Source organism: Miniopterus schreibersii, assembly GCF_964146895.1.
Source record: "Miniopterus schreibersii genome assembly, chromosome: 16".
NCBI classification, from domain to species: Eukaryota; Metazoa; Chordata; class Mammalia; order Chiroptera; family Miniopteridae; genus Miniopterus; species Miniopterus schreibersii.
Window position 1 is genome coordinate 39,420,321 of NC_138116.1, and position 12,838 is coordinate 39,433,158.

At 41.7% G+C, this 12,838-nt stretch overlaps 1 protein-coding gene and 1 pseudogene across 2 annotated transcripts in view; both read left to right on the forward strand.

The window, feature by feature from the left end:
- The window catches only part of DNAH9 (dynein axonemal heavy chain 9), a gene marked incomplete at its 5' end in the record, with an annotated part of 294,508 nt that extends 282,436 nt beyond the window's left edge, over positions 1 to 12,072 (forward strand). The window contains 2 exon segments of the mRNA XM_081115813.1: positions 4,183 to 4,572; positions 11,616 to 12,072. Of these exon segments, the coding sequence (XP_080971939.1) occupies positions 4,183 to 4,572; positions 11,616 to 11,843 (618 nt within the window). The 3' untranslated portion in view covers positions 11,844 to 12,072.
- Positions 7,398 to 8,155, forward strand: LOC308568754 (small ribosomal subunit protein uS3 pseudogene; annotated as a pseudogene). Its single transcript has one exon. The product of its transcript is annotated as a small ribosomal subunit protein uS3 pseudogene (transcript).
- Positions 12,073 to 12,838: the final 766 nt, after the last annotated feature.

The following is a 12,838-nucleotide window of genomic DNA, read 5'->3' on the forward strand; positions in this document are numbered from 1 at the left end:
CAAACTTCGGGTGACACCATTCAGTCCATAGCAGGGGTTTCTCACCTGTCAGCTCTGAGGGATGTAGCTGCCTCCCACGGACAAGTTGCTGTACTAGCCTGACTGATGTGGACCCAGTGGTTGGCCCCTACCCTCTCCACCTTCTCGGGCTCCATGGCGCGCCAATGCATCCTGTCAGTGGCTTTGCCTTGCTTTTGCCCCTTTACCACTTTCACTCACCTGATTAAGATTCTCTTTGATGAATGAGCGAAGGGAAGTGGCTACAAATCTGCAGGGCACCGGGACTGTGTCCTGTTTATGGGCATCACCCACTGTGTTTGTTAGAAAAGGAGAGTTGAGAACCGCCGACTTGGGCCCCCCAACCCTCCCGCCTCCCTAGAACACACTGGGCTCGGCCACTGCCCCCTGCATGACGCAGGCCCCCAGGCTGTCAGGACACATCTCTGCCACAGCCATCCCCTAGCCTCCTGGCACAGCTATGGCTCTTCCCCTCTTAAAAACACACCTGTAAATGTACCCTATGCATAAGCCTTTCTCTGGCCAGTACCACCTGACTGTGTTCGCTGTACGCTTCTACACCACCACACAGAGACCAAGCTTCGTCCCTGGGTCAATGTGCACACGTGCCTGTACCTCTGACACTGCTCAAGCCTTTCCACAAATATAAACTCTGTTTCCTCAGTTAAACTGTAAACTCACCAGGCAAGAACTCTTCTAATTGTTATACATTTCTGGGAGGAAAAAAATTAGTATAGCCCTCGCTGTGTTGCTGTAGGTCTAAGTGCAAAGGTGATGTAGGGAAGGGGCAGGGAGGTCAACCGGTCACCTGCACCCATTCACTCCTCAGCATGTGTAATTTGTGTGTTCGCACTGCAAATACTGGGCAGCCTGTGAAGAATTCAGTGTGCTTGCCTTTATAAACCAGGGATTTAGACAATTGCATGCATGGTTATCAGTCCATTAAGAGTCCTTGGCTTGGATTATTCTCGATGGCTTTAAGTTTTTCAATAATTCCTTTTCCACATTTAGAGTTCTTTTTTTGACCCAAACAGAGATAGGCTCTGATTACAAAAGAAAAATTTTACAATTGCAATAGTAACTTTTGTGAAGTATTGAAATGATGCTTAAAAGTGACTTATCTGGTTTTCTTTTTGTGGCCAACAAAACAGATTTACCTTAACTAGAAAACTAGACAATATATGAAAAATGTCAGTTTTCAGATATCAGACAGGTGCCACAGCACTGTGATACTTGAAAGAAAGAAACAGGAAAGGTTTCCCTTCATTGAATGAGCCCCTCATTGCACAAACTTACTATGGGGAGGAAGTTTCAGGAAAGAGCCCCACAGTTCTGCTGAACTGAGGAGACAACAGAGTTTACAGAGGCCAAGGTACAGTTTGCACAGTAGAATGCCTAAGGCAGGGAGCTGCACAGAGAAAGAGCTCCAGAGATCTGCAGACACATCCCCGGAGACTTTGGCTGGCTACTGCTCTGCACACGAGTAAGAAAAAACTACCTGAAGCTTGGAAAGACCATCAGAAAGGAGCAGTGAAAACGACTATCAGAGCTCACACAAAGCTGAGAATAGATTGTGTTCCCAGTAGCCAGAGAAGAAAAAACTCACACAACAGATGATATCGGGGAGGATTCTCAGTGGCATAGCTAAATTGGACCTAAACTAAAAGCTGGTCCAGACCCTCCTCTCTTCCCACCAACACACTCAAAGCCAAAATGCACGCTTCTGACAGATTCATTGTTTTCGAGTGAGTTAACTACAGGAAAAATTAAACTCTAGCACTCTTTAAAGGAATACAGCAAAATCCAGCACTCACTATGTAAAATTCACAGCATTTGACATGAAATAAACAAATGACAGGCATGTAAAGAAGCAGGACAATATGGTTCATAGCCAGGAGAAATGCTGATCGATTGAAATGAAGCAAGAAATGGCAGAGATGATGGAATTAGTAGACAAAGACGTTAAGACAACTATTATGAGTTTGCTCTATACGTTCAAGAAGATAGGAGGAAATAAAAACATGATGAAATAGAAAACAAAGATATAAAAAAAGACCCAGTGAAATACATGGAGATGAAAAATACATTATCTGACATGAAAAAAAAAAAAACCCACCTTTGGAAGATAACAACTAATTAGGTGCTACAGAAGGAAAAATCAGTAATGATGAAAACCGAGCAATAAAACTGTCCAAACGAGGGGCAAAGGAAAAAAATACTGAAAATAAGTAAATGAAGCATCAGTGACCTCTGGAATAATGTCAGGTCATCTAACATATGTGCAATTGGAGTCCTAGGAGGCAGGGGAAAGTAGACAGAAAAAAAAGTACTTGAAGAATTAAGGCCACATTTCTGCAAATTTTATGAAAACTAAAAGCCCACAGGTACAACAAGCCCCATACAACAAGCCTAATAAAAACTATGTAAAGATACTTCATAATAAAGTTTCTAAAACCCAGGGGTAAAGAAAAATCTTAAAATCTGCCAGAGGAAAAAATTTAAAATATATACAAAGGAGCAAAAAAATGACAGCAGTTTGTAGGAAGCTATGCAAGCAGAAGACAGTAAAGAGATATCTTTAAAGTGCTAAAAAAAAAAGTACCAAAAATATTCAGAAAGGTCACAGGATACAAGATAAACACAAAAATTAATAATATTTCTATATACAAGTAATGAAAACATAGACACAAAAACTTGAACCACTTTAACAATTCAAAAATCGAAATACTTATAAAACTAATAAATAAATGACTTCTATGCTCAAAACTATAAAACACTGGTAAAAGAAATTAAAGAATATATAAATAAATGGAGGACCATACAATTGTTCATGGATTGTAACAACACAGTAAAGATGTCAGTTCTATTCAAACTGATATACAGGTTTAATGCAATTTCAATAAAAATCCCAGCAAGAACCTTTGGTAGATACAGAGATTATTCTAAAAGTTATATATAAAAACAAAGCAACTAGAAGAGTGAAAACAATTTTGAAAAAGAAGAATAAAGTAGGGAAAAGTAGTTTACCTAATTTCAAGATTTATTACAGCATATAGGTACAGTAATTAAGACTGTGTGGTATTGGAGGAGGGATAGACACCCAAAACAGAATAAAAAGCTGGGAGGGGCTGTTATTCTGGCCACCACATAGACCATGGAATACTACTCTGTAATAAAAAGGAATGAACTATTTGGTATATGCAAAAACATGGATAAATTTTCAGAGAATTATGCTAAGTGAAAAAAGGCAATCCCAAAGGGTTTCAAACTCTATGATTCCAATGACACAGCATTCCTAAAAAGACAAAATTACAGAAATGGAGACTAGATTGGTGGTTACTAGGGGCTACAGAAAGGATAAGACAGGAGAAAAGTTGGCGGGACTACACAAGGAATCCCTGTGGTGATGTAAATGTTTTGTGTCTGATTGTATCAGTATCGGTATCCTGTTTGGCCTATTGTACTATAGTTTTGCAAGATGTTTCCATTGGGGGAAACGGTCTGTATTTTTTCTTAAAACTGCATGTGTATCTACAATTATCTCAAAATAAAAAGTTTATAAATAAAAGCAGAGGGAACACTTCCCAACAAATTTTATGAGGCCAGAACTAACTTCATACCAAAGACATTACAAGAAAAAAGAATGAGAGATGATTATTCCTCATGCACATGAGAAGTCAAGGACTGAGGATCTATATTCCCTCCAATCAAAGATTTCCTTCAGAAATCTAACTATTAGGCAACTTTCAGGAACCCTCTTCCAATGGCTAGATGAAATTTGTAAAGAAAGGTTTCTATTGAAAACCATCTCCAAATTAAACTTACCCTTGTGTGTCTAAGCTGCATGAAAAAGCCTGCAGGGCTGCTGCAAGGCCGGCGCAGAGCCATGGAGGTCAAGTTTTAGGGCAGGGCTGAGTCAGCGTGGAACCCGCAGGTGGTCTGAGGCCCGCAGTGGACCGGGCCTCTACCGCCAGTAGATAGACGTAGACTCCGAGATCGCTGGGCAGGGAGAGTTTTGAAAGACTAGCCTCTGAGACAAACCTGTGTCACCCACCTCTGGGGTCATCTCCTGTCTTCCTGAGGGCAGGAGCCGGAAGTCCCTAAGGCTGGTTGTTTGTGGGAACTTACTGCCCCTCACCTCCTCCTCTCATTCTTTGTCTTCAGGGGGAGCTGACCATGACCAGTGACATGGAGAACTTACAGAGCAACCTGTACCTGGACACAGTGCCAGAGCCCTGGGCCAGGCGGGCCTACCCTTCCACGGCAGGCCTGGCCGCCTGGTTTTTGGACCTGCTCAGCCGAGTCAAGGAGCTGGAGGCTTGGATGGGTGACTTTGCAATGCCCTCCACTGTGTGGCTGACGGGCTTCTTCAACCCCCAGTCCTTCCTGACGGCCATCATGCAATCCATGGCCCGCAAGAACGAGTGGCCACTGGACCAGATGGCCCTGCAATGTGACGTGACAAAGAAGAACAGAGAGGAATTCAGAAGCCCTCCTCGGGAAGGAGCCTACATCCACGGCCTCTTCATGGAAGGTGCTCGCTGGGACGCACAGGTAAGTCCTGGGATGAGCCACGGGACATCCTCTGGGGGCTGATTAACTACACACTGCCTCCCATAAAGTGTGATTACTAAAAGGGATGCCCCTGAACCTTTTGACCTGGATCATCTTTCCTTGAGGCTGACAAGCCATTTTTATGCCACCAGGGACCGGGCAAAGAGCACAGGCTTGGCAGAGTGAGAAGGGGAGAGTGGTTAAAAGCCACAGCTCTGGAACCAGGCAGGCTGGATCTGATTCCGAGCACCATCATTTAATTCTGTGACCTGGGGATATAAGTCTACTTCTCCAAATCTCAGTTTACTCAGCTATTGTGTGGGGAAATTGAGTTGCCGTGAAAATGAAATGAGTTCATGTGCAAGACACTTAGAACAGCTCCAGGCATACAGGGAGTGCTCAGAAGGTGTTGGAGTCAGCTCTATCTGCTGCTGTGTAACCTGGGGTATCATTTCACCTCCCTGGTCCATTCTTCTCATTCATGAGCTCTAGGAGGACAGGAATCCCTTCAGCAAAGGGGAGCCAGTAGATAATCACTTAAAGTGATATTTTGAAAGGATTCCTTACTGAAGGCTAGTAAAAATTCGAGTCATCATAAGATTGGAGATGTTTATAATGGATAGAAGGCTGGTAAACAAGCACAGACGGCTGGGATAAATGACATAAACAAAAATGGATAACTCTAAACAAATTTACATTTGTTATACATGTGGTCTGGAAGGAGTTCTCAGTCAAATATCCCACTTGGCAAGTGACACTAAACTATTCTTAGCAGTCAGTATCAAGATAATGGGGAAAAACTGTTAGAAGGTCTAGAAGATCCTAGAAGGCCATGTAAACTGACATGTAGAGCTATCCTGGGTTGAATAGTGTCCCTCCAAAATTCAAGTCCACCCAGGACCTCAGAATGCGACCTTATTTGGAATTAGGGCCATGCTAGAGTAGGACCTAAATCCTCAGTGTAAGAAGGCCATATCGGAGACATAGAAAAGAATGTCCTGTGAAGATGGAGGCAGAGATTGGAGGGCTGCATCTGCAACCCAGGGAATGCAAGGATTGCCAGCAACCACCAGAAGCTAGGAAGCGGCATGGGACAGAAGGAACCAACATTATCTATACCTTGATTTAAGACTTCTGGCCTTGCCAGCTGGTGTGGCTCAGTGGTTGAGCATTGACCCACGCACCAAGAGGTCACCAGTTCAGTTCCCCATCAGGGCACACATGCCCAGGTTGAGGACTCCATCCCCAGTAGGGAGGGTGCAGGAGGCAGCCGATCAATGTTTCTATCTCTCTCTCCCTGTCCCTTCGAAGCTCTCCCTCTAAAATCAATAAAAATTTATTTAAAAAAAAATACTTCTGGCCTTCAGAGCTTAAAAGAATACATTTCTGTTGTATCAAGCCACCAAGTCTGTGGCAATTTGTTATGCCAGCCCCAGGAAGCCAAGCAGGAGCCAACAGAAAGGACAGTAAAGTGGAACAGTGTTTTTAAACAGTCTGAACCTCGAGAAGGAAGCTGACTTCCCTCTCTCTAGCTGAATGCTGAACGTTTGTATAAGATCCTGTTAGTGGAGATCACACATGGATTGTATTAGGGTAGGGTGGTGCAGGGAGAGCCAGAGCTAGGATACCAAAAACACCAAAATGAGAGAAGTACAAAGAAATAGGAAAGAAGCTCCAAAGGAATAGCAGTGGCACTGTTGAGGGAGGATATTGATTCCAATCACCTACCTCCAGTTCTTCATTACCTTGTTTCTACGTACTAATAATAAAAACTTTCCAAAAAGCAATGCCTGCCTACCAAAAACTCTTGTTCTCACAGCGTCTGTCCCAGAAAGATTTTAGCAAAAATGTAAGAGTAAGGATGTCCAAAATCCTCTCCTCCTTAAAACAGTGAGAGCATTGGCCAAAAATAATTTGTCAGAATCACCATTTTCAGAACTCTGGGAATTAAACAAAGGCTTTTAGCAATCCAAGGAGTGTTTATTGAGAGAAAATGGCTGAATCTCACTAAGAAGAGCAAGCTTTGTGGCCTTTTAACTTGCCCTATTTCCATCCCTTCTCCCCCAAACTCTCTGGTAGCCTCAACATCCAACAGACCAGTCACAGTGAAAAGAGCAACCTAGCAGCCACTGGAGGGAGCTGTAGTGTCTTTGAAGCCGCATTCCCAGAAAACTGTGATTATTTTCCTTATCTGGTGACTTCTTGGGAGACCCCACTCACAAATTTTTCTTTACTTGCCCTGAGTTGGAGCTCACTCAGGGCAATAGCCTTTCCTCAAGGGCATTTACTGTTTAATGCTGAAGCTTGCCTGAACAAATAACAGGATGACTAAAAAGCTTAAAAGGAGAAGCTGGAAAATGAGAAACTTCCAAAATGTTCCTGGAAACCAGAAGGCCATGGCCATATGCAGAGATGTACACATGCCCAGGGCAATGCACTTGCTCAAAAAACACTTGAGAAGGCCATAAGCTCTCACCTCTAGCTAACCTCGAGGCTCTCTGCAAGCAGGAAGGGAATGCTAAGGCAGAGTTTTAAACTGCCTGGCTGAGCATTGAGCGCATGCCCCCAATACGCACACAGAGCCCCTAAGCAAAGACTGTGAGATTTATTGGTTCCAGGTTTTTTTTAAAAAATCTGTGTGCAATTATCTGCTGACCACTAACTGAGCAGGACAATTCTGTGGCCACACATGAAAAAGAATACAGATTTTAAAGAATCAGTTCAGAAGAGTCACTAAACAACAACAACAAATGCTATGGAAGGAGATCTGATTTCCAGAGTTTCCCCATTTTATTATTTAAAATGCTCAGTTTTCACTTTTCCTTTCGGCGGTGCACAGTGGCAAGATGGTGGGGCAAATTTCCAAGAAGAGGAAGTTTGTTGCTGATGGTGTCTTCAAAGCTGAACTGAATCAGTTTCTCACTCAGGAGCTGGCTGAAGATGGCTACTCTTGAGTTGAGTTCTGAGTTACACCAACCAGGACAGAAATTATTTTGGCCACCAGGATGCATAATGTTCTTGGTGAGAAGGGCTGAAGGACTCAGGAATTGACTGCTGAGGTTCAGAAAAGGTTTGGCTTCTCTGAGGCAGTGTAGAGCTTAATGCTGAAAAGGTGGCCACAGATGATCTGTGTGCCATTGCCCAGGCAGAGTCTCTGCATTACAAACTCCTAGGAGGCCTTGCTGTGTGGAGGGGCTGCTATGATGTGCTTCAGTTCATCATGGAGAGTGGGGCCAAAGGCTGCAAGGTCATGGTGTCTGGGAACCTCTGAGGGCAGAGAGCTAAGTCCATGAAGTTTATCGATGGTCTGATGATCCACAACGGAGACCCTGTTAACTACTACATTGACACTGCCATGCACCATGTGCTGCTCAGGCAGGGTGTGCTGGGCATCAAAGTGAAGATCGTGCTTCCTTGGTACCCAAGTGGTAAGATAAGCCCTAAGAAGCCCCTGTGTGACCATGTGAGCATTGTGGAACCCAAAGATGGGATACTGCCCACCACTCCCATCTCAGAACATTTTCACACTTCTGCTGGAAAGCCAGAGCCACCTGCCATGACCCAGCCAGTACCCACAGAATAACAGGGTCTCCTTGGCAGCTGAATCTAGAGTCTTGATGTTGTTCTATAAAGACCTTTAATTTTAAAAATTTAATAGATAAAAAAGTAAAATGTTCAGTTTTCAACAAAACATTATAAGATATGCAAAGAAACAAAAAGGAATGGCCCATACACATAGAAAAAAGCAGTCAACAGAAACAGTCCTTAAGGAAGTCAGAACCTGGACATACTAGACAATGACTTTTAATCAGCTATTTTAAATATATTCAAAGAACTAAAGGAAACCAGGTCTAAAGAGCTAAAGGGAAGTATGTGAACAGTGTCTCACTGAATAGAGAATATTAATGAAAAGATAGAATTTATTTTTAAAAAAATAGTAACTCTGCCCTGGCTGTGTGGCTCAGTTGGTTGGAGCATTGTTCCATATACCAAAAGGTTGGGTGTTCAATTCCCAGTTCACGCACATATGGAAGGCAACCAATCAATGTTCTCTCTCACATCAATATTTCTCTCTCCCCCCCCTCCCCCTCTCTCTAAAATCAATAAGCATATCCTTGGGTGAGGATTAAAATAAATAAATAAATAAATAAATAAATAAATAAATAAATAAATAAATAAATAAATAAATAAATAAAAAATAAAATAGTAACTCTGGAGTTGAAAAGTATAATACCTGAAATAAAAAGTCAATAGAGGAATTCAACAGATTCCAGTAGGCAAGAATCACTAAACTGGGAAACAATCAATTGAGTTTATCCAATCTGAGAAACAGAAAGCAAAAAAAATGAAGAAAAAATGAACATTTTGGAGACCTGAGGAACACCATAAAGCATACCGACATATGCATAGTATGAGTCCCAGAAGGAGAGAAGAGAAAAAAGAAAAAGTATTTGAAGAAAATAATGGCCAACACTTTCCAAATTTGATGAAAAATATTAATGTGCACATCCAAGAAGCTCAACAAAATCCAAATAAAATAAACTTAGATATCCATACCTAGATATGTTTAATCAAACTGTTAAAACATAAAGACAAACAGAGAATCTTGAAAGCAGCAAGAGAAAAGCAATTCATCACTTACAAGAGGTCCTCAATGATGTTAATTGCTGATTTCTCATAAGAAACCATGAAGGCCAGAAGGCAGTAGAATTACATAGTCGAAGTGCTGAAAGAAAAAGACCATCAGCCAAGAATTCTATATCCAGCAAAAATATCTTTCAAAAATGAAGGAGAAATTAAGATATTCCCAGATTTATTTTTTATATGAAAGAGACAATTCATTACTAGCAGACTAGCCCTACCAAAAATATGAAAGGAAGTCTTTCAGGATGAAAGGAATGGACCCTAGACAGTAACTCAAGTCACATGAAGAAATAGAGTACCAGTAAAGGTAATTGCATATGTAAATATAAAAGACAATATAAATGAATTTTTGCTTGTAACTTTTTTTCTCCTGTTTGACTTAAAGGACAACTGCATAAAGCAATACTTATATATCTGTGTTGATAGGCATAAAATGTATAAAGATGTAATTTGTATGATGAAAAAAATACAAGTTCTTAGGCATAGGAAAGGGAAGGAATAGAACTATATAGGAGTAAAGGTTTTTGTATACTACTGAAATTTAGTTGGTATTAACCTGGAACAGATTTTTATAAGTTAAGATTTATAAACCACTAAGAAAATAATTTTAAAATATAGTAAAATAAATAGCAAGGGAATTAAAATATTATACCACTATATATTGATTTAATACAAAAGAAGGCATTAATGGAGGAACAGAGGATCAAAAAAAACACAAGACATATAGAAAACAAATAGTAAAATGGCAGATGTAAGTCTTACCTCATCAGTAATTACATAAATAAATGGATTAAACACTAAATTTAAAAGGCAAGGAATGACAGAATGGATTCTTTTATATGATCCAACTATATGCTCTCTACAAGACACACACTTTAGATTCAAAGACACAAATAGCTTGAAAGTAAACAAGTGGAAAAACCATGCCATTCAAGTAGAGAATTCAATCATAGTAATTGGAGAGGTCAACACCCCACTATTAATGGTGATTGCGAATGGTTACGGTTTCTTGGAGGGAAATAAAAATGTTCTGAATCACAAAGTGATGATTATACATTAAAAAACACTGAACTGTACATTTTTAAAGGGTTGGTTTTATGGCATGTGGAGAACAAAAGTTCTACCCCGGCTCCCACTGCCATAAACATTCAGTTGAGGGGGATGGGAAGGGGGTTTCCCTTAGTTCTGTCACTCATCATGCCTCATATTGGCCTCTAACAGAAGTTAAAAGGTGCATCCCTACCTTTCAATACATTTCATAGAAAATAAACCAAACTCTATTCATAGCATAAGGGGCTCAGAGTCACCTGGACATACTCAAAGAATCTGAGAATCACTCAGTATCAGCATTTTCCAAAGTATGTTTCATAAAACACTTGTGCAATAGGAAATGAATAGGTTGCAAAGAAAAGGGTCCTGTTGTCAAATAAATTTGGGAAACACTAGGTTAAGTAAAATTACACTGTTTTCTGTACTGCTAGGGCTTCTCCTTGTCTTCAGTATCCTGTAAGGCTGCAAGTCCAGGGCATGGTAGAACCATTTCTCAAGCTTATTTGATAAGGAACCCTTTTGATCCTCATGACATTTCTCAGGACTAGTAGGAAAACTGCCCTAGAGAGCTCTATTGAGACATCTCAGAAAGCCACAGAGAGGCTCCAACGGGAAAGCTACAAAAGGACAGGTCCCTGTTCCATGAGTAAAGATAGAGCATAGCTTCCTCGGCTCAAAAGTCAAAATGCTCTAGAGGGGGGATGAGGTCACATAAGGAAGTGGAACAGGATATAACCAAAGTCTTAAAATCTGCCCAGCCGGCGTGGCTCAGAGGTTGAACATCGACTTAGGATCCAGGAAATCGAGGTTCGATTCCCAGTCAGGACACGTGCCTGGATTTCGGGCTTGATCCCCAGTGGGGGGCATGCAGAAGGCAGCCGATCAGTGACTCATCATTGATGTTTCTATCTCTCTCTCCCTCTCCCTTCCTCTCTGAAATCAATATTTAAAAAAAAAAAAAAAAAAACTAAAGCATTTGCTGATAGATGGCTTACTCATCTTTAAATCTCCAGCACCTAACATGAACATCTGGCAAATAGCTACATGCAATATGCTTATGAAATGAGTTAATCAAAAAATAAAACTAGGAGAGACTCAGGCTTCAAAGGGATTAATTTGTATATGAAAAATATCAGCTTTTGGAACCCTCCTTCAAAAAGTGATTTAGGCGAGAAAACAGTATCAGATGCATTCCACGGTGGGTTGTTGCAAGTACCTGTGAGGGGGTAGGCGTAACTATGGCAGCCAGCCCTTCCCAGTCTCATCTCCTGGATCTTCTGCCAGGAGAAGGCTGGCTGGCTGAGCGCGGGTCTGATCTAGCATGGCTCTTCTTGTGTTCTTGCCCTCAGGCTGGGGTCATTACAGAGGCAAAACTAAAGGATCTGACACCCCCCATGCCTGTGGTGTTCATCAAGGCCATCCCTGCAGATAAGCAAGATTGCCGCAGTGTCTATCCGTGTCCGGTGTACAAGACTTCTCAGCGGGGACCCACCTACGTATGGACGTTCAACCTGAAGACCAAGGAGAACCCATCTAAGTGGGTTCTAGCTGGAGTAGCTTTGCTTCTCCAGATTTAGCTTCCTGCAGAGCCACTGAGAGGACAAGCTGGGCTGGAGACTGCCCAGAGGGACAAGTGGGGGAGGCGTGACCACAGACACAGAGACAAGAAATCATAAGCGCTCACAATTCTGTATAATTCTTTTAAGGAACTCGGAGAGAAGTGCCTACAGGGAAGCTGAGCTGGAAGAGTGTGCACCTAGGAGCTAGGGGGGCGGCACCTTTCCTAATAAAGTGATTTATTCTTCAACTGTGTCTGGTCCAGGCTTTGAGTTGCAGAGTCATAAATGATCCTTGAGAGCCAAATGACCCTTGAGAGCCACAGACACGAGCCCTGCCGCTGTTGCGCGGCACTGTGCTCAGTGCGCCAGCTCCCAGCTACTCCACAGATGCGCAGCACTGGCCTCACCCATAAATCAGTCTGCATTTTAACAAGCTCCCCAGGTGCTTTGTATGCACGTTATGGTTTGAGAAACATTACTCTGGAACAGGAGTCACATTTTCTATAAAGGATAAGAGTAAATATTTTAGGATTTGCAGGGCATATTGTTTGATTGCAACTAGTCAATTCTTCCACTGTAGCCCCAAAGCAGCCATAAACAATATAGAAACGAATGGGCGTGGCCACAAACAAAATTTTCTTTATGAAAACAGGCGGTGAGCTATATTTTGCTGATCACTACTCTAGAGGATAAGAAGAGTGTATATACAGATACATATGTACATATATGGTGTCCCAAAATAATGTACACACACACTTTGAATAATTATAAAGGCAGTGTTATTAAAATACATTTCATGTTCAAAACTGACCTATCAGCTGTTAAAGGGTGTATATATTGTTTTGGGACACCCGGTATATCCGTCCTTAATTCACACATCCATTCAATACATTGTTATCTAACATCTATTTGCGGAGAACACAACTGTAAATAATAGGTTGTTTCCTGTATCTCCATCAGCCATCAGATAGAGAGGAGGGACCCAAGGAGAAACCCTTCACCTAAGGCTGTTT